General features: G+C 41.3%; 2 protein-coding genes across 7 annotated transcripts; one reads left to right on the forward strand and one right to left on the reverse strand.

The window, feature by feature from the left end:
- Positions 1-2,530: 2,530 nt before the first annotated feature.
- LOC113964222 (tRNA selenocysteine 1-associated protein 1-like) lies at positions 2,531-16,484 on the reverse strand. 6 transcript variants are annotated; one of them, XM_027676160.1, is made up of 11 exons: positions 15,700-15,752; positions 14,662-14,832; positions 13,162-13,237; positions 12,066-12,142; positions 11,836-11,969; positions 11,083-11,214; positions 10,050-10,169; positions 7,692-7,887; positions 7,033-7,078; positions 6,057-6,225; positions 2,531-2,853 (listed from the first exon to the last, which is right to left on the reverse strand). In XM_027676160.1, exons 4-10 carry the CDS (start codon positions 12,093-12,095, stop codon positions 6,089-6,091), a joined length of 795 nt encoding a protein of 264 aa, XP_027531961.1. In that variant the 5' UTR covers positions 12,096-12,142; positions 13,162-13,237; positions 14,662-14,832; positions 15,700-15,752; the 3' UTR covers positions 2,531-2,853; positions 6,057-6,088. The 6 variants fall into 6 exon arrangements, with proteins under 6 accessions (XP_027531961.1, XP_027531966.1, XP_027531962.1 ...); XM_027676165.1 differs by lacking the exon at positions 10,050-10,169; XM_027676161.1 differs by lacking the exon at positions 15,700-15,752 and adding an exon at positions 16,375-16,484 and having other exon boundaries at positions 2,538-6,225.
- Positions 15,696-24,276, forward strand: PAK1IP1 (PAK1 interacting protein 1). The gene is made up of 10 exons (XM_027676158.1): positions 15,696-16,041; positions 17,520-17,682; positions 19,464-19,584; positions 19,675-19,749; positions 20,365-20,417; positions 20,881-21,026; positions 21,117-21,214; positions 21,920-22,019; positions 23,083-23,209; positions 23,765-24,276. The coding sequence occupies exons 1-10, from the start codon at positions 15,979-15,981 to the stop codon at positions 23,923-23,925; spliced, it is 1,107 nt and encodes a 368-aa protein (XP_027531959.1). The 5' UTR covers positions 15,696-15,978; the 3' UTR covers positions 23,926-24,276.
- The last annotated feature ends 1,513 nt before the right edge of the window (positions 24,277-25,789 follow it).

Genomic DNA, 25,789 nt, shown 5'->3' on the forward strand with positions numbered 1-25,789 from the left:
GCGCCGCTCCCGCCCGCCACGCGCCGCGCGCGGCCTCTGGCGCGCGCGCGCGGGGGGCTCCTCCGCGGCCTCCGCCCCCCCCCCCCCCGCGCGCGCTCGCGCGCCTCTCCGCCTCTCCCCCTCTCACGTCTCTCCCGCCCCTCGGCGCTCCCGCCGCTCCTCGCTCGCGCTCTCCCGCCCGGCGGCGGGGCCCTGTGCGTTGTCCGCCCGCCCGCCCGTGGCCCGAGCCGCCACCGCCGCCGCCGCAGCACCTCCCCCGCGGCCCGGCCTCCCGCCGACCAACCACACGGCGGCCGCCCCGGGCCGCGCACGCGCGTCACTAGCCCGCGCGGGCGCGTCACACCAGCGGCGCCGGGCGGGCCCGGCAGGCCCCGCGCGCGCCGGCCCTGCTCCCGGGGAAGCGGGAAGGAGGGAGGGGACGGGCCAGGCCGGGCCGGCTGCGCGGGAAAACTGCGAGCTGAGCTCTGCCGCGACCCGCAGAGGAACGTGGTGGAGGGAGGGGAAAGCCCACCCCTGGGCGCGGCTCAGGGACGACACGAAGGCTGGGAGCGGAGGTTTGTGCCGGGGTGAGCCCCGGAGGTAGTGGCGCTGGCGGCTCCTCCGCCTTCTCCCTTCTTCCCACGGCGCTTCGCAGGGAATGGGCCAGGGTGGAAGAGACCACGGTTGGTCATCCAGTCCAACCTCCCTGCTCAAGCAGGGTCGGCCTAGAGCCCACGGCACAGGATTGCATTCAGACGATTCTTGAATATCCCTGGGGGGGGGACTCCACAATGTCTCTGAGCAGTGAGTTCCATGCGCGCAGTAGAGCACAGTAGAGAAGTTCTTCCTCATATTCGGGTGGAACTTCCTGTGCTTCAGTTTCTGCCCGTTGCCTCTCGTCCTATTGCAGGGCACCCCCAATAGTAGCTCGGGTCCGTCCTCTTGGCACCCACCCTTCGGATACTTGAATGCTCTGGCGGCCCAGACGCTGTTCCCGCCCAGGGGACACAACTTGCCCACCCTGTGCCTCCCCCCGAGGGACGGCGGCGGGGCAGATGTTCCCTTGTTCCTGCTGAGGAGCCGGCGAAGGGGAGCGTGGGGAAGGCGGCAGGAAAAACGGCACCAGGAGGTACGCGGTGCTCCCCCGGGAATACGTTATCCATTGCGTCTGTGTAAGCAATGGGAATTGAGATGGTGCAGGTTTGCCGTCGCCCATTTTTGGCAGGTTGGGAGCAGGGGGGAGGGGGGAAAGCTGCGACACAGCTTTTTTCCTCCTCAAAACATGAGGAAGAGTGCGTTCCTATTACAAAATTAAAATGCGTGAAAATGTGTTTTGTTTTGTTTTTTAATTCTACTGAGACTACAGTTGAGAAAAATCTATGGCTCTGCATCTTATTTATAGCAGTCACCTGTCTTGGGGATCATGGAGCAGAGCAGAAAATCATAAGCACCTTCCCTACATCCAAGTCAATAAAAATGTTCACCAAAAAAACCCAACCCAAACCAGAACGTACTAAAAATTTACTAACATAGAGTGAGGCCCAGGTACTTAACTGTGGAAGAGCTGTGATGTACCACACACTCCTTCCACTAAAAATAAAAACATTTGGTCCAGCACACACCTCAAGAAAGAATGCAGAACTGGGAGCGCTGGGGGGAATTAAGGAAGTCTCAAAACAGCAAGGGCAATTCTGAAGGCCTGCAGAAATGTAAACCAGCAGCAACAGCAGAAGAACAGCTTTTAGAAGAAATTTTACTGGGAAATTCTGTGCTGCCCAAGCTCTGTTTCATACTTTTTTTAACCTCATCATGCCTTCTCAGCTCTCCTACCTGACTTAACTCCTGAATTTCTTAGTCCTATTTTCATTATTATCTAAAGGAGATAGCCATTTCCAAAAACCCCTGCCAGGGTGGAGTTACTTTCCAGATATTTCTTCTCATGAACTACACCTTTGGAACTCCAGACCCCTGCCCTCCTGCCCCACCCTTGTAAATACAATTTTACGTGCATGGGATGACTCACAATTACAGAGGATCCTTTCCAGAACGTGGAACACGTGGGTTTAAAAGTCACCTGCAAGAACCACCTCATCTTGTGTAAACTGCCCATGTGTGACATCTGATGACTAGCTTTAGGATGACACTGTTTCTACAATACATATCTCAAGATAATCATTAATATAATCATCAAAAAAAAAAAAGTATTGTAGCCTGGATTTGTAGCTCTCTCCAGGAACCAAGCAGCATGGTAACTTCAAACTTTAGGGAGAGGAAGGAAGGGTATCATAATGCATTTCCATTATGGGAAGAGCAGAATTTACAAAGGGGTATAAACAGTGCCCTTTGGTAACAGACATTCATGAGTAACAATGCCGGCTTCTAAAGTGGTACCTGTGCGGGGAACTGACTTAACACCCTCCTGTGCTGGACATGTAGGAGCTGGGCATATCTGAAACAAGTTTCCTTCTTTCTGATGCATGCTAAGTATATTAAGGTAAGCTGTAATCGCGATATTCCCTTCCAAGTATGTGTCAAAGGCAGCTACACTATATTTGCTCTGTAAATTCAAGTGCTTCTTTATTTACTTTTACTTCCATTTTACTTATTTAGAACAATTTTCATATGGTGACATGCCTTTAATGAAACTCATGACTCAGAAATACTTGTCGATGTAGTCAAACAAAGTCTATTGACATGAGTCACTGAAATTAAATAAGTGTCATTAAAAATGAGACAAAACAAAAGGCAAATATATATATAGATCTCCAGCAGAATGATAGTGATCATCACCTTATGATCAATCTTCCCTGTGAGTTATATCTGCAAGTTAATTTGAGGTAGCGCTAGAAAGAAGCTGTTGGTCCAAGAGCATCCCTGCAAAAAGAAACATTCACGGCTTAAGTACCATTTAACCTTTTTCTAGCCTTTTAAGTACTCTTTGCCTTTTCTTTAGCCTGTTTTTCTCCCTGTTCACTGACCGCAGGATCAATAGCCCCTCAAACCATGGTACTAAAGCTTTTCTGTTCAGAGAAGTGATGGAAAACAAAAACATTACTCTTTTTCAAGAAATTAGCAGGTTTTAGGTAAAGGCACTATCTATCACAGCTAGGTACAATAAAGAGTTTATAAAACCAACACTAAATATCCTTCCAGAAAAAAAAACAAACCTTCATCAGACTTAAAAAAAAATAAAACCAACCCAAAACATTTCAGCTAGGTAAAACAGACAAAACACAACTGGAAAAAGTGAAATAGTGTGGTGTTGAACACATTGCTTCCAATATTTTTTTTATGTTTCTACTGCAATCAGATCTTTGTAGAACTGATAGCAGGCATCTGTATGATGTACACATTCAGGTCTTCATGTAAGCTAGCTTATGCAGGCAGTACCAGAGCTGTAAGTTTCCTCACTTAAAAGTCTCAGCAATGCACTCCAACAGTTCCAATGTGCTCACTTTTTCCTGAATTTGGGCTTACACCCATGCAGAAAAAAGTTTTTTCAGTACGCCTTTACAATAAAGAACATGCTCTACACACATCTTGATCCCATATATGCACTCCTAACTGGAAAGGATAGGCTAGTAAAGCTCAGGAGACAGAAAACAAAGTCAGAGAGCTACTTTAGAACAGGTATCACATGGGCTGCAACCAGCAGACTCCCTTCCTCACCTCTCTCTTCTTGTATGTTGACTGGAAGAAAATATATTCCCCAACATTTCTCAAGTGTGCAGAACTAATGGCCCAAACAACCTCTTTCAGTGCATTTGATAACAGTATTTTCCCTATATGGATACTTTACAGGCCAGAACAGAAGGTGCATGCATATCTGAAAACAGTCTCTAATGCAAAGCATAAAAACCTTGTTAACATGTAAAATCTGCATAAATGTGGTGGCTACACACTGACTTTGAGGTTTATATGCTGCTAAGTGAAATCACACCGCTACATGGGCCCCTCATTACATAGTTCACACACAGGTCAACCTCCCAAATACTAAAAATCAGCAGATACTCCATAGCAGTTCTGCCAAGCCAACATACATCTTTAGCATCACATTTTTAACTGGAAACACAAAAGGTTTCCACAAGTTACTTCCTGCAACTTCAGTATGGTGTTATGTAATGCTATGCAAAGCAGGATATGCACTTCAAAGCAGGATATAACCCAGGCACAGACCTGGAAGCTGTCTTGTTGCTTGTGATGATAGTGCTTGCTAGACACGAAATCCTTTGCTTAGCAACATCTTTTTAGTACCAAGCTCAAGTACCACAGCTGTGCACTACAACTGAAGTGGCATCAAATCCAGTGTAGTAGTAAAGCTTTAACGCTCCTATCCAAATTCAAGGGGCCTGCATCTACTATCTTAAGTCCGCCCCCCCCGCTTCTGCAGTCCCCTGAAACAATTCTACATATGCACACAAGTACTCCCTTTCCCATCCAGATTCTCTTTGCTTCATTTATTCCACTTTCTGTCACATTCCCATCAATAATCTACCTCCTATCATCCTCCAACAACTGACCAGTTCACACAAGGGAAGCCTTCACCTAAGAAAGCCCGCTTTCCAGCCACAGCACAACTAGTTCTCTTCAAAGCAGGGAAACAGTTGATAAAACTGTGATAGTACACTCCCTGCCTGAATTAATTTTTTTGTTTTCTCTCTACATACACATCTGGACAAAATCCAGGAAGAACGAACTTCCTATAGCACTCTGAAACCCTTTTCTAGAGCATCTGCATTTCATGGGTGGAACTTTGAAAAAGAAATTTAGCTGAAATTAAACTGTGAAGAGAAAATATGGAGATTCTGGTGAGCAGCTAGAAGGGACTTCCTGTGCCAAGTCATCACTCTGCAATGCAGAATTAGTTTCACATTTAAGAACAGCATATAGGTTGTGACCACTTTAATGTAATTAAGTCATTAAAAAAGAAAAAAGCCAGAGGACTTCATTCCTATCTGCCATTCTGGCAATTCTGGTTTAGATTGCTCCCAAAACACACATGGCAGTACCCTAAAGTATGTATCATTACCTACTTGACTAGCTTTAGTAGCTTTCATGGCTATTAGCTATCTGATGATTTCTACATTCTTCTCTTCAAAGAGTATTCTTCTGTTTTCAGCCTAAATTTATTTTATTGCATTCATTAAGCAGTAAATACTTTTGCATAAACACGAGCTTAAGTTGTCCCTATGGCTGGAAAACACTTTATACCCTTCCAGATAGTAACAGTTTAGAGGAAGCCACTCAGAAGTTGCTATCTTAAAGCAGAACATTCTTCATTGCCATCTCCCCTAATTTCCTTTGAATACTGAACACTGTCATCCTACTAAGATTTATAACCTCATCACTATGAAACCTCCTAGCATGAAGACTGAACAAGTAACAGATGTTTAGGATAGGATGCAACTTAGTTGAAGAGTTGTTACTAGCTAGGATACTGTAATTCCTGGTGGGTTATTCTTCCTCCTTTAAACCAAAGTCTTCTCCAAGGATTTTCAGGTTTAAAAACACATATTATGTTACACCAGTTTCTTTGCTGTACAGCATCAGTTGAGAAGACTAACAAGAATGGCAGAAATAGAATTATCAGTAGGTATCAATCCTTAGCCTTTGGAATGTTTGCAGCTATGGCAGCTGAAAGTTTGCCCTTCTGTATGTTAAAACTGTACAGATAAAGCATGTTAAGAGCTTGTAAAAGATTGCCTAGGTAACATGGAAGTATGTGAGAGCTAGTTCTTGCTAGTCCTGCTGCCCATACCAAAGACAGGTGAAATACCCCTACTGCCTCCAGCTAAATTCAACAAGCCAGAAGAGAATGTGTTTCACACATGTAAGTAAAATCCCTTGCTGGCACGTTTGCAGAAACAAAATTTTATTTACACAGGCAAGTCTATCTTTAGACCCCATTGAACTCTTTACATTTCTAGAATATTTACATGATTTCAAGATGCTCCAAGTGATGAACAAAAAAAAAAATTACAGAAACTGTCAAAAGCATAGCAAAAAAAACCCCAACCTATCATTGTGCTTTAAAAATTATGATCTAGAGTAATGTAGAAGAAATGTAGTTTTAGCACCTTGGTCATAACGGTCATGCTATATAAGACACTTAAATAGCAGAGGGGATGTCAGAAGTGACCGTATCCAGAGGTTGCCAGTGACAATTCATGAGGGCATCATAGAGTTCTTCACTTGTCTCCATGAATTGTCTGTTCATTTCATCAACATCCAAGTACAGCTGTGGATCTGAAAATAAAAGCCTGGTAAGTACAAGTGTCAGATCTTGGAAAGGTTGCACACAAAAACCTGAAGTAAATGCCTCATAAAATGCATTTTAGCCAAATTTAATATATTTAATAGTAAATGTAATAAGATGTTTATTCACCTAGAATTACAACAAACCTGACAAGTCCAGCTTCCTTTGGAATATGTGTTACTAGAATGCTAGGACTATACTGCTATTTCAATATAAACGCACATTTAAGGATAATTAAGCCTGATAATCTACCAAAATCCATTTAAATAACTTCTACCACAATATATGTTAGGCAGGATAAAGTTTCTGAATGCTAACACAAGATGTCTCTCTGTGAGGAACTGTCTACAAACCTTCCAGGCCAAAAAAAAAAAAAAAAAAAAATCTTCTACAGAACTTAAGTGCAAGTTGAATCCTCAATTTAAGACCTGCAACATAAGCTTTTATCTCAGGTTTTGGAAAACCAAGCTTTTGCCTATTAATGAGTTTAACACACAATGATTTTAGCAGAATTTATACAAAGATATGGTAAATTCTCTAATAGGTCATTTTGGAAGGAGCATGAAGGCAAAGTTAAAGACACCTGCTGTGAATTATCGCTGACAATGTGCCATTCTACTTGACATGGTGTACACTATTTGCTTTAAAATCCTACCTCCTCTAAGCTATAACGCACAGAAGATCCTACTACATCAGCTGAAATTCAAAAACATTCGTCATCCAATACTCATTGGCTTGTACTGTTAAAGGGCAGAAGTATGACTAAATTCAATTTGCAGTGATAGAATTATCATTACCTTCAGTTATCAGGTCATCGTTGATTTCAGTCATAGCTGAAGCTTCCTAAAAAAAAAAAACCTTTATTCAATCCATTTCAGAAAGCATCACAAATCCAAAATAATTTTGTACTTCCAAACCACTTCCTCCTCCCACAACTACAAAATCAGCAGGGGGAGGTGCTGTTTGTTGGGGAGGGTTTTTTTGCTGGGTGTTTTTTGTTGGTTTTTAGTGGTTTCAGGGGTTTTGTTGGTTTGTTTAGGTTTGGGGGTTGTTTGTTTCTTTGTTTAGAAAAACATAGCATAAGTTCAGCTTGGAAAGGACTTTGGGAAGTTTTAATTGATAAACTGGCTAATTCAGATAAGATCATGTTACAGTAATTCTTTCGTTTTCTTCAAGAAAAGTATAATCGAAAACAGGACGAGAGAAAGCCTACACAATTATGCTTCAGAACTGTTATCTGGCATACATGAACAATAATGGTGTATAAATATCTAATTCTGTAGAGGCACTACTGAAACACTTAAATCAAATATAGCTCTCAAGGATGTCTGCTAATCTAACCTCCACACCAAGCTGAACACAATTTAATTTTTAGGACTTTTTTGCTCTGACTTACACAATTCATGCAACTTGTGATTTTGTGTTTTTTTTTTAATCAAGTGTGTAGTATCTTTACCTCAAACACAGCTGGAGCCATAACAGCATCTCCTAAAGAGCATTCTCCAACAGCTTGCATGCTATCATAGGGAGTATAGGAGCTGTAGTTGTAGTCAGCATAAGGATCATAATTCCACTGCGAGTAGTAGTTCTGATAATCTTGGTAATAATCGTTATAGTTGTATGACTGGTACCGCTGGAATTCTGCTTTCAGTCTGAAACATGAGAAGTTATATACAGTTAAGAGTTTGAGAACAAACTGTAAACCCACTGCTGAAGTTAAACAATTTGCCATAGTTTACAGACTTCCAAGTTTAAAAGGAAGCTTTTCTAAATAGTTGCCTAAGCAACAGTTTTAAGTCACAGCACAGTATCTCATGTTTATACAGAAGCAAATACTCTCACCTTCACCAATGCCAAAATAATTATTTCCATGGATTAACTCAATTACATTTATCTGTAATCAGTTTGAGTACTTTTAGTATCCATTTAAGCAAGCTGCTGCTAAAAAATCATTTATTAAGACGACAGACCTTTATCAAGTACCACTGCTTTAAAGACACCTTTAAAGATGCTTTAAAGATTTAAAGTCTTAATTAGCCCTTCTATCTTTTGTTTTTTTAATACTAAATCTTGTTATTTCCAGAAACAAGAGATGAAGTCAGGTTATCTGTTTCAGAGAAGCATCTGACACTGCCTGCCAATTTACCATGCCTACCCTTCACCTACTCAATTTTTAGTCCATGGGCAGTTGACAAAGCATAGCTGTCAGGTTAAGTCAGCACTGCCATTATCCAGAATGAAGCTGCAGCAGCAGGAATATGACAAAACTCATTGGTTCTTAAGACCAAAGGGCCAGGCAATTAGTTTTCACTACTTTCCCTTTCCTAAGCAGATTTTTCCTCAGGGACAACTTCACACACTAACAAGTATCACTGCACAAGTACTGTCTGTACTAACACAGATACACTGCATAAAAAACATTCAGATAAACCAGCTGCACATTCCAAGAAATCCCCTATGCTTAGACATTTCTTCACTGATTAAGTGCAAGCAAAACTCCTGTTCACAGAGTACAATTTCTCTGTTTCTCCACTTCGCTACAGAAAATTCAGATCAAGGTTTTTTGCCAAGAACACAAACTGAAGGAGCTCAGAAATAGAGTTTCCAATGTAAGTGACTTAGTGACAAACTACTCTGATGGCTAGATATTTTGATGCTAGGAGAGCTCGGTACTCAGCCATTTAGAAACAGGTATAGATTAGCGATGTGTATTTTAATACCCACATTTTTTTCATTACTGTGAAGCTACACATACATTCTAATAAATAGGTATTCTACTGTGTTAGTACTGTAGTAAACAAATGATTACATTATGTCTCAAAGTCTTCTGCTTTTAACTTCTCTCCTACATCCATCTCTGTAGGAAAGAAAAATCTGAAAATGCTGCTAACATTTATCTGGATAGCATATGTGAGAAAACCTGTTTCTTTGGGACCTCTTCTTATTTTCAAAGCAATTTAGTCAATGCAATTCTGGACAACGCTCTCTTGGGTAAGAGCATTTCTTTTCCAAAGCAACAAGGCAACATTAGCAGAATTATCCAGGGTAAAAAGAAACAGAAGATGTTATTTTTAGCCTTCCAACAGAACACACAAACTAACTTCATGAATATATACTGAAATTGTTTTATATGAAGTTCTATATATTTGTCTGTATTCTGGGTCAAAGTTTATCAAATTTGGTATCAAGACTCTAACTGAATTGTCTTAAATAACTGAGAGAACTGTGCTGGCAGAATAAAAAACCCTCTCAAAACCAGTCAACTTTAGAATTTCCTACTGCTCTGATTACTTGAAAAGTAAAGAACAGTATCCTAAACAAATTCTTCAAGCAACATCTCCTTTGGCTTCTTCCCCTCTATATTCTGTATTTTTCCACTAAGGAGTTCCTTCCTCTGCCAGCCTACTTTAAAACTAGCAAAATACTAGCTTGCCTAAACTAGAGGGAAAGGTCTAGAAGAAAAGCTTCCTAGCATAAAAACCAAACACTTTTTGTCCCTTCTACCTTCTTCAGACCCAAACCTGAAAAATATTTACAAATGCATTCAGCTTCACTAGTGTAAGAATTAAGGCTGGTTACAACAGCTAAGCCCAAGTTATACAATCTGGCTAGACTTAGGAGTTGGATTCCCCCAGAAATACTGAAAGAGGTTGATGAATCCAAGTAGTCCAAACATAATGCTTCAGTGATTTTGGTTTTGTAGACTGCATCGTGTGTACAGCCATTATAGCACGGGCCACAGTCTTTACAAAGGCAGAGCTAAAAGAATCCGATTATTCAGAATTACTATATCAATGCACAACTCATTTGTTACCTTTTAGAAATTCCTATGCTCAGCCGGATTCGTTTTCCCCCCAGACCTGGTGCATTCTGGCAGTCTTGCAGTGCCCTCATCTGATCACCTTGCTCACCAAATCTGACAAAGGCATACCCTCTACAATTTTCAAAAGGGAGAAAACAAATTCTAGTATTCATAACAGTTACAAAGCTAATGAATGCAATTTCTGTCTTCATGAAAACAGAAAATAGTAGCTACTATAGCTTTTATTACCTAAGCAACCTCTCTGGCATGTGCACATGCACAGAAGATGCTTTTACAAAATTAAAAACTTGGGCCAGAAGCAAAAAGCTTGTTGACAGCATTAAGATGTAACTTGCTGAAAGCCAGCATAACAATAAGTTTTAACTAGTTAAGTAACCAAATTCCATATTTCTGCACTTACAGCAGGTCATTTATCTCTTAGTATTAAACCACTCCTACATCTATACAGCTCTAACATGCTTTTTAAATTAGCTTTCTCAGATTTCCTTTTTCCTTTTTTTTCCAAGTTGTTTTGAATTAGTCCATTACAGCCAGTGTTGTCTGAACAGCAAACTTGCTCATCCCTGCTTGACTCACTGTCTGGCCAGTGTAACTTCCACTAAAGTTTTATTTACTAATATTGGAAGTTTGGTCTCCCAACCCCCTAAGATTTGCCAGGCCTTACAGTTTTCCTTACATGTAAAAAGGGAATTAGCTTGTCTTCAGTACTGCAGATGACTAAGTGGACACAATGCTGTAGACAGGCACAGCAGTGCACATGTCCATGCAGAGGTCTCCCTTCTCCCGCTATCTAGCTTCATGTAGATATTCATATGGCTGAATAGAAGCTTATCACATTAACTGCTTAAATTAACCATAAAGTTTGAGAAATACACGGATCTATGCTGTTAAAAACATAATGCCAAACGCTAATCTCTCTCTTCCTGCCTCCTAAGAAAATGCAGAAACAGTTCTGACGCAGGTTCTTATACATTACTTATAGAAGCAAACACAGTGACATCGTTTAAACATTTTCAGACGTTACCTGGAATATCCCAGCAGGTCTGTTGCTATTTTGCAGTCAATACATGAGGGGTACCTCTTTAGGAAATAGTCATAAAGCTGGAAATCATCCACTTCTGGAGTAAGCTCCCCAACAAATATTGAATAATCTGGTCTTTAAACAGGTAAAAGAGAACCACGGTCAAGTTTGAGACTAACATAGCTCACTGTAGTATTAAAGTACCCAACATACAAGCAGGTAGTTATCACTGAACAAATACAGAAACAAAAATATGAACAGACTGCAGAACTCTGCTGAGCAATGTACAGAACTGCAATGCCATCACTCCAGCAAGAAATTCTTTATTTCTCTGGGTCCATTCTACCACTTTTGCAAGAGAAAGCATTTTAACAAAGACCCATATTTATTAAAAAAACTTTTTAGAAGTTGGTTTTAAAAAGTAATATTCACTGTCTGAAGGGCAGGGCACCCAAAAACACCACGAAAAACTATTAAGTTACAGCCACGATTCAAAAGAGCTATGACTATTTTGCCACCACTTTAAGTGATTATGAGAGAGACAAACTAGAAAAAAAACCTGATTATTCTACTGGCAATACAATTCCATAAGCAATGGAATAGTATAGGCACTTACAGTATACTTACTATAGGCACTTATAGTATAGGCACTAGGTGTGCCATTTCAGGATTTTAAAAATAAGTGATGGCATTCACTAGTCATCATCAATTTAAACAGGTAGGGGGCCAGTGCTTCTCAGTTCTAAAGGTCTTTACCTGGTTGTATTAGTACTACTAGGGACGAACTCTATTCTTCCTGGTTTTATTTTGTTCTTTTTCTTCCGTTTCTTCTGCGGTGTTCTCCACCAGCTGTATGCCTGGAGACATTCTCTTTTTTTCGCCATCAAGTCCTGTAGGGAGAAAAAAAATCACCTTTATAGTTTTTAGCCTTATTTACATTCCTCCCTCCCACTCCCCATCACCACAGGTGATTTCCCCATATTCACCTTGCCCTTGAAAGAAGCCTGGGGTCCCATTTCTCCCTCCGCCTCCCATGAGGGAAAGCAGCCTCTGGGGAAAACGCCTGGCAAAAATAACAGAGCCAAAGGATTGTATGAACAGCCATATTCCCCTGACTTGTCAAGCTGGCTAAAGGATTGACAGCTTCCTCTGGGAATTAGGGAAAAAGCAGATAGCCCTTTGATGCTGGCCAATCCTAAATGTTAATTAGCTTCAGGACTGGACTGTGTTCCGCTTGAGCTCCAGGACGCAAAAAATCCTGCCGCAGCACAGTCTGAGTGATGAGGAGGCAGGGAAATCGTCACTCTTCCAAAAGGGATCTCCGCTGTCCCTATCTTCCCCTCACCTAGGAATTCTTCTTCTGTGAGATGCCTCTCCTCACTACCCAGCAGTGAGTCACTCTCCCAGGCCAGGAACAATGACAAGAGGCCAATGAATGGAATGTAAGGAGAAAGCAGACCAGGAACAGGCACCAGCTTGGCTGAGGGAAAACGTGAACCCAGACACAAGGCCAGGAAGGAAGAGGCATAAAAAAGTGCCTCTTACAAAAAAAAAAAAATAAAAATAAAAAAAAAAAAGGGAGAAAAAAAACCAACTAAAACCCCAAAAACCACAGTTCAAAAAGGAAGTGAGTGGGGTAACTGCACAAAAAAAGGAGAGGAAACAGCCATATTAAGACAGGTTGCCTCCCTCTCAAGATTCTGAAGAACAAGGACTTACAAAAATGAGAATGATGTTCCACAGCTTTTACTTACGCAGGCTTTATCGTTCTTCCTCTATAACACCTCTACATGTATCTTATATAGAGAGTGTTACACGCAAGGTCCTTCAGAAGAACTCACACTCAAATAATCCAAACTGCGAAACTTAATGTTATGCCCCCAATCTGCTTCAGTTGACACAATTAAGTGTCCAGAGGACAGCCACCAATTACCACGTTGCCGGAAGAAATCACAGGACTAAAAGAACACCCAACTCAGAGCAAGCTAGCTATTTCAGCTTTACATTTACTAGAAATTCTGAGTATGGTTCTGGAATCCACTTAGGCACTGCAAGCCTGTATTTCTGACCACATGATCTTACCTGGCTTGCCATGGTTCAAACTGTCTTCTGTCTTTCTCAAACAGTATGGCTGCACAGATTCAGTTCACTCCTTCAGCTGGAAAAAGAACAGGGGACGAAAAAGATGAAGAATTTTATCCCTGAGATTAATTACTTCCAAATATGTTCACCTCTCTGCATCCTTTGAATGATATTAAGTCAGAACTTAATTTTTAAAGTTCCGACTTGTCACTGCTAAAGCAATGGGTGTGAAAAGGATATATGGCCAATGGGATTATGATTAGAAGTAGCCTTCACTGTCTTAAACTGCAATAGACCACAAAGTCTTCCCACTGTCCAAAGCACTAGAAAATTACAGGGAACTTTTAAGTCACCTATACCTTACCCTTAATTCTGAAATACCTACACACAATAACCTAGTAGTTCAGAATAACTAAAATAGTTAAAACAAGGCAACAAGATACAGGCTTTAGTATGTTTTGCAAAAGTCCCCAGGGTTTCTTCCCCTTTTAGCCAAATTAAGAGGTGATTTACTTGTACCACAAACTATACAGGTGAAAACAAGCAGTGATACTTCCTATGTGCTAAATAATAGAAATAAAAGCAGGATGAGGGCACACTACGGAGAAACGTGATCTTTCTCTGCACCTTTTCTTAGGACTGTTTTCTCTCTTTTGCCTTTTTCATTTACACATTTCACTGCCAGCGAGTTAGCCAATAAATAACCTTTTACTGCTACCATTACACCAGTGGACACACTTTCCTGAAAAGGTATGTATCTTTCTTGATTCCAATATCCTTTCTTTAAGCTTTTTCCCCTAGTCATCTAACAAAAATAAATCAGTGCAAAACCAAGCTTCATTTGTAAAATATTCTACATTTACTTCCACATAAAGCTGTTTATTCACCACTGCTGATTTTTTTATATCCAGTGTTGCTCCTTCTATGCAGATGCCTGATTGCTGAAGTTCTAATTTCTATTTCCATGCAAGAATTTATGCAATGTTTTACATCCTAGCTGATCAAATCCACATTCACATAATGCAATAAACACAGAACGTCCATAATGCCTTAAAGGCTTGCCCCAGAGCAGAGCAGTTCAGAGCACTGCTTCTGAAAGTGGATTAGGCTAACCTGACACAGGATAGCCATAAACCATAATTAGACCATCCATGCATGGTGCTATTCAAAATAACTATGGACTTTATCCCCACAGCCATTCTGGAGGCAACGAAACTGTCAAGTACAAACAAGCCCTTAAAATACAGTCTAGTCCCAGTAAGGTTAGCTTATGGTAAATTGAGAATACACTTACTAAAAGTAACTGTGTTCATCATAATTATCAGCAGCAACGTCTCTCTGTTAAAGATGGTCATTATTAATACAAATTTCCACAGAACAGCGTTCCTCTAACTGAAACACTACTTTTTAATAAGAGGAACTATGAACTTCTCCACACTCTGACACTGAAATAACTAACTTTCAAATTCTCAGTTGCAAAGCAGCTTCTTTTAAACTTACTGCTTTTCACTCATGCAGATCTGGCAGAAGACGGGCACACACGATAAAGCAGTCGTCTTGTAAAAGGCTGTCAGGAGGCAAGTGATCCAACTGCTTCTCACCAGCTTTTAAGCAACACTGTGTTTGTCCTTATCCTCGTCCAGTCTTGACTGTCACCTCTTGATCTTTTCACTACGAAATAAAAACATTTTAAAAGCAGTTAAAACAGCACGTATAAACATTTTCTTTTTTTTTTTAATGTTGGTCTTAACTGTAGCTTTCATTTAGGCAGTTGGGCAGCTTCAACCTGCAGAATTCAAACAGATCCTCAACCGGATTACACACACACCATAACAGCTTTTTATTGTATTCCAAGGATTCTTTTCATTATTGCGTTTATACGTGCAAAAAAGCGGGAGAAGCTATCAACGGGCAGTACCGGTGCGAACACCGCTCACCCGGGCAGCGGCCAAGCCGCCCCCTTCCTACGGCACTAATTTCGCTCACACGAGGCGCTGGGCCAGGGCAGGGGGATGGGGGAAGCTCCCGGAGCCCCTAGGGCCGGCGTGGTGACCCCGGCCGAGCCCAGGCCCGAGTCGTGACGCATTTCTCTAACTGAGCCACTCGGCACGACGGGAAGAGCCCGACCACAAGTGCGCCCCGCCCGGCCGCGGCCCTCCGCAAGCGGCCACAGTGGCGCCGCGGCCGCGCTTCCCGCTCATTGTGCTACGCGGTAAAAAATCGAATTGAAAAAAAAAAAAAAGCACAACCGTAAAACCACCCGACAATATAAAAATAAAAGCCAGCGGGCCCAGCGCTAGGAAGACGGTGGGGGAGCCGGTTCTCTGGTGCCTCGGCCCAAGCGCCGCCGGGGCCTCCCCGCCCCACACGCCCTGAGGGAGGAGGCGGCGGCCCTGCGGCCCCGGGGGAAGGGAAAGGTCCGACCGCCCCTCCCCTCCTCCTTCGGTCCCAGTAAATCGGTTCGCGCCCCTTTTCCTCCCCACCAGCCCCCGGTGCCGGTCACCGCTCCCCCCCTCCCATCCCGATCCCGGCACTAACGCCTCTCGTCCTCCCCGCCGCCATCACCGCCCGCGCCAGCGCCGCTTCCGCCCTGCGAGGCCCCCCCGCGCGGGCTGCCCCGCGCGCAGCCTGACCCCGCGCCCTTCCCTGCGGCGCTTCCCGCTCCGCGGCAGCTCCCGCGGGATTCTGCTCCTCACCCGAGGGGAGCGAGCGCCGCCGGGGACGCCACACGCGGAGCCAGCGCGGAGCGGCGCAGGCAGCGCGGCGGGCGGGCGGAAGAGCCAGCAGGAACCCCGGGGCGGCGCCGAGCGGCGGCGGATGGAGCTGGTGGCGGGGTGCTACGAGCAGGTGCTGCTGGGGTTCGCCACGCGGCCCGGGCAGGTAAACGGGGGAAATGGGGAGGGGGGTGGGGAGGGAGAGGAGGATGGCGCATAGAATCACAGAATGGTTTGTGTTGGAAGGGATCATCAAGTTCCAAACCCCCCTGCCACGGGCCGGGACACCTTCCACGAGACCAGGTTGCTCAGAGCCCCATCCAGCCTGGCCTGGAACACCTCCAGAGAAATATAGGGAAGAACGGCGGAGGGGAATATATGGGGAAATATGGAGGGGGAATGGGGGGAAATGGCCGCGTGCGCGCCCGCCCGCCCGCCCGCCCGCCCGCCTGCCTGCCTGCCTGCCCGCCCGCCCCGGAGAGCGCTCCCCGGCACTCACCGTCTCGCCCGTCCGCGGCCGCGGTTCTGGGCGCCGCCGGGGCTCTTAAAGCGCGCTGCGGGGGCGGGGCGGCCTGTCCCGCGGCCTCTCCCGCCAGGCTCGGCCCCCTCGCTGCCCCAGAGGGTTCCCAGGAGCTGCGGGAAGCCTTCCCTGGGCTGCGGGAAGCCGCGTGGGTGAGGGGGGCTGCGGTGCGGGGCCGCTTCTCCCTACGCGGGGGTGAGGACGAAGAGCTGCGCCGGGGATGGACGGTACGTGGTCTGGGGGCTGGTGCCAGGTGGAAGGCGTGTCTCCAGCCTGCCAGGGTGGAAAACGATAGGATCCGCCTCCCTCGGCCATGAGATTTGTCTCTGTGCAGACACTTTTTCCATCGGCAACTTCGTCTAAGCACGGCACTGATTACAAGGGGCGCCTTGCACGCTTAAGTCCTTTAGACTAATCTCCTAACAGCACATTAACTCAATAAGATCCCATTATGCTTTTGTGTAATTCCTCCTCCTGTACTTGTCACTGGTGTACAAGTACACAGCCACACCTCGAGTACTGTGTCCAGTTCTGGGCCCCTCAGTTCAGGAAATACGCTGAGGTGCTGGAGCAAGTCCACAGATGGGCAAGGAGCTGGTGAAGGGTCCGGAGCACAGGTCTGATCATGAATAGCTGAGGGAGCTGGGATTGTTTAGCCTGGAGAAAAGGAGGCTCAGGGGTGACCTTATCACTCTCTACAACTGCCTGGAAGAAGGTTGTGGCCAGGTGGGTTCTGGCTTCTACTCCCAGGCAACTAGCAGCAGGATGAGAGGACACAGTCTTCAGCTGCACTAGGGGAAGTTTAGGTTGGACATCAGGAAGAATTTCTTCACAGAAGGGTGATTAGACATTGGAATGGACTGCCAAGGACATGGTAGAGTCACCATCCCTGGAGGTGTTTAAAGAAAGACTGGACGTGGCACTTAGTGCCATGGTCCGTTGGTCATAGGTTGGGCTCGATGATCTCAGTGGTGTTTTCCAACCTAATCGATTCTCTGATTCTGATTTTTACACACATACTTTTTCAGGATTTTCTTTTACAAAATAAAATTACAGGACAATGAAGTGGAAGCTTACTATGGTAAGCTTCATAAATACCTGTTTGTTTTGCATTTCATTTACAGTCCTGGACAATCGTCCCTGATTTTACACATCATGCCCACTCTGCCTCGTTGTCAGCAGTAGCAGTGAATAACAGATATGTGGTCACTGGGAGCAGAGATGAGACAATCCAAATCTATGACATGAAAAAGAAGATAGAGCATGGAGCGCTGCTACAGCACAATGGTAAGGGAGCATTTCTTTGTGAAAAGCATTAATGGTATAAAATTGTAGCTGAAAAACCAGCCCTCACCAGAAGAAGAAAACTGATTTTTTTTTTAATAAAACTCTAATAGTGATGGTGCTGCAGCCATGATGGTGTGATGATACAAACAAGGTAAACTTTTGAGCATAAAAGTAAAAAAAATATTTTGGATATTAGTGCTGCCACAAATATAGTTGCTTCTTACAACTATTTTTAGTTTTAACTGTTTAAAAAGTTATGACCCACAAATGGCTCATGTGCCATTTTTCTTCTATCAGGAAAGTTACGTATGTGAGAGCAGGCTGCTGCTGCCAGATGAGTTAATGTGGTACATTTCCCACTGTCTGTGCTGGCTAAATTACAACTGTAAAAGTACATCATAGAGTCATGAAATAGTTTGGGTTGGAAGGTACCCTTTAAAGGTCATCTAGTCCAACCCCCTTGCATTGAGCAGGGACATCTTCAACCAGGTCTGGTCACTCAGAGCCCCAACCAAGTTGGCCTTGAAGGTTTCCAGGGCTGGAGCATGGATCATCTCTCTGGGCAAACTGTTTCAGTGTATCACTGTCCTCCTTGTAAAAACACTTATTTGTTATATCTAATCTGAACTGACCCTCTTCAATTTAAAACTGTTGCTCCTTGTCCTGTCACAACAAGCCCTGCTCAAAAGTTTGTCCCTGTTTTTCTTACAGGTCCCCTTCAAGTGCTGGAAGGCCAAAATAAGGTCTTCCTGCAGCCTTCTCTTCTCCCAGCTGAACAATCCCCATTCTCTCAGCCTTTCCTCACAGGAGAGGTATTCCATCTCTCTAGTCATCTTCATGGCCCTCCTCTGGACTTGCTTGTTGGGATCCGAGAGCTGAATGCAGCACTCAGGTGGGGTCTCACCTGAGCAGAGTAGAGGGACAGAATCCCCTCCCTCAACCTGCTGGCCATGCTGCCTGTGATGCAGCCCAGGATACAATTGGCTTTCTGGGTTGGAAGAGCACATTGCTGGCTCATGTCCCGCCTCTCATCCACCAGCACGCCCAAGTACCTCTCGGCAGGGCTGCTCTACAATCTGTTCATCCCCTAGCTTGTATTGATACCAGGGCTTTCACTGTGCTTCGTGGAATCTTATGAGGTTCCCATGGGCCCACTTCTTGAGCTTGTCCAGGTTCCTCTGGATAGCATCCCATCCTTCCCTGCTCAGCTTGCTGTCATCTGCAGACTTGCTGAGGGTGCACCCTTTGTCTATATAATTGGTACAGTCACCAGTTAATGGCTGTCCAAATAAACCTGTTTGGGTCATTTGTAGCTCAGTCCTGATGAGCTAAGAAGAACCTGGAGTTCGACTGAGCACAGTACCTGCATTTAACTCCTGTATGATGAATCTGATGCTTATGGGACACAGTATGTGCAGTAAATTCAGCTGTGTGTCAGTAGCAGCAGGGCTTTGACATGGGAGCATTCCTTATTGCTGATAGGAGCCCTCTGTCATCCATCCCACAATGTTTGAGTACTGCTGTGTCAGAGAAAAGACCAGATGGAGTTCAGACGTGTATGGCTAAAGAGTGGCTGATAGAGCACATCAGGGATTGAATATAACAAGAAAATTTCAGGGGTTTGTGAAGAAATACTTAGGAAATAATTTAGATTTTCCCAAGGGTAGGGTAGTAGCTGGCATGTTTTGATGGACGATGCTTTTCTGTTAATTCCTATGTTCTCTGTGCAATAACTATTTGGTGTGTACAACATTGTTAATAGCTCCGGTTTGTATTTCTAGGGACAATAACTTGTTTGGAGTTCTATGGTACTGCACATCTATTGAGTGGGGCTGAAGATGGACTCATTTGTATCTGGAACACAAAGAGATGGGAATGTCTGAAATCCATTAAGGCACATAAGTGAGTTTCTTAAATCTGCATATTCATGTACGTTTTCATGTTTATTTTCCTTGTAAATAATACATGTGGCTAATGTTTTGTTTTTATCAGGGGACAGGTGACATCTCTTTCTATTCATCCTTCTGGGAAATTAGCTTTGTCAGTTGGAACAGATAAAACATTAAGGTGAGTCAAAACTGATGAAGGAATGTGGAGAATCATAATTCAGTAACTCTTAGTAAGGTATTATAAGCAGCAATTCCATGTTGGGACTAGACTATGAAACACTGGCAAAACATATTTGTCATCAAACAGTTCAAAGATCCATTGGTTTGTTTTATGAAGTTCTAAATACCTTCTTTTTGTGAGCTCTGACTCTTTACAAGTCACTTGTAGATGTATAAGTATATTTGCATTTTGGAACACAATTTGCTTAACCTTCTGGAAACTGTCAAGGTTTTGTTTAGTGTGAGAAAACTAATTTTTCACTGGGAATGTGTCCATGTTGCTGTAGATATCTTTTTTAAAGATATAAAATTCTATTTTAACACTGCAAATTGTTATTGGGCTCCTTTTGGGCTCTGTATTGCAAATGGTGGTTTAGAAAATAAATAACACAAATTCAACTTTATACTTTGCAAGCGATATATGAACTCATCATTTTCTCTTGCAATAAGAAGGCAGAAAAATGCACAGAGATGCTTAAAAGCTTCCTTTGGGTGCCTTATGTCAGCAGATCAGACTTCAGTTTCGCTGTGCTGTTTTTAACCAGAATGCATATTATCTCTTATTGTCTTTCAGAACTTGGAATCTTGTTGAAGGACGATTAGCCTTCATCAAAAACCTGAAGCAAAGTGAGTTTATCAGTCTAAATCCAAATAAGGTGGAATTAGATAGTTTTATTTTTTGTGTAAAGAAAAGTTGACTGAATTAATCAACAAGTCAGTTAATTGGAAACGACTTTCACAATGTCTTTTTTACACATGCAGGCAAGCATATATAAGTTTATATCCTTAGTAATAATAGTTTACCAAAAGGAAAATGTAGTATCACTAAAGTAAATCCTTTTTTTCCCTTGAAATTTGAGGTCAGGACATTTAAATAAAATAAAAAAGTTTGTTTTTCTTTACACAAATCTGATAATCAGAAAGAAACATTTAAGAGCATAGTTTGACTTGTTTATTCTAGGTTATTTGATTTTTCACTGAATATTTTCTCAGATCTAGGTAGAAAACTGTCTAACAGATTCTAAAGATTCTTACTTTTAGATTTTCATGCCATATAGAGTGCAAAAAATCAGTGTCTATGTGTATACAGATGCGCACATAATTAAGTGGTCCCCTGATGGAGAGAGGTATGCGACTGTGGTAACAAACAGAGTGGATATCTACAGACTTGACACAGCTTCAATCACTGGCACCATTACAACAGAGAAGAGAATTTCTTCACTTAGATTTATTACAGTAAGTACAAAAAAGAAAGGTGTTGGGACATTAACTGGTTTAAAACACATGAAATTAATCACACTTGCATTTTTTTTTTCCCATTCCAAGGATTCTATCCTTGCCATAGCTGGAGATGATGAAATTATACGGTTCTACAGCTGCGACTCTCAAAAATGCCTGTGTGAATTTAAAGCTCATGAAAACAGGTATTCTGTATTTGTTTACTATTTAGATACTTATGGCGGTGCTGAGTTCTCAGTAAAGTTCAATAGCTTGTAGTGTTCAGCATATTTTACTATTGTTTTTGTTTTAGTATAGAGAGTAAATTTATTTATGTGCTAAATTTCAAACTGGAGAGACTTGTTTGCTTTTAGTAGGAGCACCAGTACTGTGCTGTCCATGCGTGTTACAAAAACAGCAAGGTATATACTTAGAATTATTACTGTTCTAAGTTTATGAGTGAGTGAGTGGGTGAGTGTGTATTTAACCAGTCTTTACTGATTCTGACTCTTCAGAATGCTTTAAAACAACAAACCAGTTTTATTCAATTCAAACAGGAGTGTAATCACATATTCTCTGTTGTTGTTGAATACCAAATATTTATCCAAATATTGCTTTTAATTCATCAAAACACAAAAGCATTAGCAGTAATGTCATTGGTGTGTCTAATAGCAGATGCTTTAAAGTATTAAAGCATTCTGAATTGAATCTTAATGAGCCTAGCAAAGGCAAATATAAATGACAGCACTCAAACCAGATCACTGTTAAAGTTCCTGCCTGTCACTTGTGGATTTTCTGTTCAAACTGATTTTTTAAACTCTTGCCTATTCATCTTTAATTTTTGTCAGCTTACTGTTCTGATGTGAACTGCCATGCTATAAAATAGAAACATATTACTTTTCTTTTCACAGAATAAAAGATATTTATACTTTTGAAAGAGAAGGACAGCATCTTATTGTTACTGCATCCAGTGATGGTTACATTAAAATGTGGAATCTGGATCTTGATAAGGTTGGTCTGTTAAACTGCTTGTTACATTTATGAAACATATCAGACAACCAAATTTGCAGACTGTTCTGTTATATAGATTAATTTTAAATCACTGAGGAAATTTTACGTGAAATCTGGATGTCTTGATCTTCTTCCATGTTATGTTCAGTAGATACATATACACATATATTTATGCACTTCTATATTTTTTTATCTTTGTAAGGTTTTTTTAAACAAACTATAAAATCTGACGATATTACAAGATCTCATCTCCTCTTTATATGTAAAGTCATGCTTCCCATCAGACTGACCTGGCCAGGCCTATGACTGTCTAATCAGTTATATGTGTCTTAAGGACTGCTGTGAATTTTTGTAATGTTCATGACTGTTGCTACTCTTTTAAAAACACAAACTCTGTGGTTTGGGGCCAGGTGGTCATTCATGTCAGGGGAGGAACTTATCCTTTAGAAAAATTCAAACACATTACTGTACTGGGTACTTGTATTTCCTGTATTTTCAAGCAGTTCCCAGTAGCACAGTTCAACAAGGAATCATATTTTATCTTCTAAGTTTACCATGTTTATTGTTTGCTCTTAAAATCAGAAATAGATTTTTTAACATTTAATGAAGGATCTACCATATTTCACTCTAAGTATCTTGAATAGTTCAAATAATTATTTCTCAACATTTATACACTTCATATGTCAATTTGCCCATTTTTAATTTTACTCCCTCTGATTATTTTTATACTTCTAAGTGCAATAGTGAAGTCCCTCTTTTCCCTTCCTCAAATTTCTGTTCCCCTTGTTTCTATTCCCCATAATTGACATAGTGATCAGGGAAATCTTTACCTTTCTCTGTAACACTGTATTTATTTTGACCAAATCTGTGGTGATTTGCTTTCTGTCCAGGCAAAGTTTTATATAACTGTGTGGGTTGTAATAGGATATTTGCTCAAGTACTCCCAGAGCTGAGTGATACAATTGCCTAACAATTAAGTGGAAGTTACTTTCTCACTTCAAATACTTCAGTAAATTTAAACAGAAATAATGTGTAAATAATATTTTTTTAATGTTTTCTTCAGATTAAAAATGTGCCATCTTTACTGTGTGAAGTCAGTACCAAAGCTAGGCTGACATGTCTTGCAGTATGGCTTGACCAAGTTTCAGAAATGAAAGAAAACTCTGATAAAGCTGCAACATCATCTCAAGGTAACAGAACTGTGTGTATTTTCAATTGTTAATGTGACAGTGAAATGGAATATACTAAGTAGGAGGTTTCTACTATATGGACTGGAAAAAGTTTTGGTATTTTGAAGAACTGTGGAGATGACACTGGCAAGTGATATAGATATACTCACCAATCTGATGGTGTCTCAAGCCTGTATGTTTGTTGGACGACATAAGCCTCTTTTCACTTTTATTAAAGTTTTCTTTCTCTTTACTTGAATAACATACTGAGGAAGTCGCTGTGAAGCTTTTGAGACAGATAAGAAAATAAACAGTTTGATAGGACTGCATGTCTTGTTTTCCTATAAACAAAATTAGGTCTGAGGCCATTGTAGTTGGGCAAACTTACGAGGTCTGGCTCAGATTTGTTTGGGTTTTTTGCAGTTCTTTTTCTGTATTGTTATCTATTTACATACTTGATCTTCAGATATTTTAATTTCACAGGCAAAACCAGCATAAATGGCACTTTCCACTGTAAAATAAAAAACTATAAAACTACATAAAGATCAGTGTGAACAATTTCTTGCTTTTTTTCAGCAAAAGAAGATGAAAAATCATCAATAGTCAGGAAAAACAAAGCTTGTTGGACCGATACAAGTGATAAAACAGCAAAAAAAAAGAGAAAAATTATTTCAGAGAAGAAAAAATTGGAAGCTTCATTGCAAAAGAAGAAAAGGAAACGGAATAGCTCGGCATGAAGGCAGCTTCTTTCTCTCCTGTATAAAAGTAAATGCTAGTGTTGCTCTAGTTTTTATAAGAATGTAAACCTCTAACAGGACATATACGTCTGAACTGATGGGTTGTTTAAAAGTAATTAATGTTCTTACCCTAAGAAATTAACTGATCGTTCTGAGAAGTAACAAAAGAAATAAGTGAAGGAGGCAAAAACAAATTTATAATATGTAACGTTTATATTTTTCTCTTAAAAATAACATACACATTTTAACTGGCTCTGAAAAAGGCAGCTAAAATAATAAAAATAGCTGCATCTGTCTCAAAAACATTTTTGTCTTCACTTCCATGCATATTAAAAACATGTACACTTTTCATTTTGGTGTTGAAAAAGTTACTCTTTATTTGACTCAAAATATGATCTGCCTTTGTCTTGCATTACTTATCCTACTGTAAGAAGGAACATGTTAAAATTACTTTAAATATGATGATCACATTCCATTCATACATTCAGAGAAAACCATACTTTCTAGTTCTTGACATGGACTTATACATGGAGTTTATAAGCAAAATGTTTGGCTTTTTTACCATATCCATACTTAATGTATTTAAGGTTTTTTTAAGTCTTTGCACCCATGGTTCACATGATTGAAACCTTTTGCTTAGAATATGATACATATTTTTAGGTAGAAGAGTTTATATCAGTACGGTTTTACCTTTTTCTTACCCCTTCCCATTGTATTTTTTCAAGTCCTTGATCTGAGCCGTATTGTAAAAAAAGATTTATAAAACATGTGAAATTTTTGCCATGCTGATAAAATGTCACCTATCTGTTTTGTTTGCACTTAAACAAAAAGTGAATTCCTGACCTTCTCAGTCAGTGGGAACAGGATTTTATCCTAAGCCTTATTACAAATACACAGTGGGGAAAAACAAAGTTGAGCTGGAGTGAACAAGCTCAAATACCTGTACTAAATGTTCCCGTTCTTTATTTTAAAGTGTAAGGCATGATAATGTTGTTTTCTGCACTACCGAAGTAGTCATTATTTCTTCTACTTTCAAAGAGTAATTGGAATTACGCTTTATTCTGATTCACTTCAGTAATAATCTGTTCCTCCTTATTTGTGTAGCAAGAGAAGTAGAGAAATTCAGAAAAAAGATTGAGCCAAATCTGGAGATAGGAATGCAGGCTGGTTTAGGGATGTAAAATAGAATATAACTGCAGTTCAGCTCCATGTATGCTCTGACACTGAAACAAAGTGAGCATCATTAGTGCTGTTATGGAATTGTTCCTGTGGCAATGCCAGTATTCTCTTGGAAGTGGGCATCCATATTTACCTACTGTAACTGTTTTCCTTTAGATAAATGATCGTAGCCCCTTCTTTGGAAATTCAATATAGTTGATTTATGTGAGCTCAGTTAAATTCAGCATTAAAGGTATTTAGTTGGAGCTTACACAGCTTTTAATTTTAATGATACCTGAAATGTTTGTGTTCACAAACACAGGCAAGTAATGTAGGACTTTGAAGGGTTTGTATACTTGACAGAAAAGTACCAAAACAGATATTTAATTTGTAAGGCCTCTATAATAAATATATGACTTAAAAAGTATAAGCTTAAATAAGAGAACTGTGTAAAGTGCTTTCCCTTGTAAAGTGTTATGTCTATTTCACAGTGCTTATCTTATGTCCTTGACAAAATGGCTGCCACTACTAAACCAGTTTTTATTGTTTGAATTTTTAAATACATGAGCTCATGGCCACAGATATCACAATTACAGAAGCAAGCTTGCATAAGCATCAGGAAAAATCCAGTCTGCACATAATTTTAAGAATTAAAAAGCAAAAATTCAACAGAATTTTGGTCCTAAAGTTTAGACTTACACGTAAA

The sequence above is a fragment of the Neopelma chrysocephalum genome, unplaced genomic scaffold (assembly GCF_003984885.1).
Source record: "Neopelma chrysocephalum unplaced genomic scaffold, ASM398488v2 Primary Assembly neopelma1_26b, whole genome shotgun sequence".
Classification (NCBI taxonomy): Eukaryota; Metazoa; Chordata; class Aves; order Passeriformes; family Pipridae; genus Neopelma; species Neopelma chrysocephalum.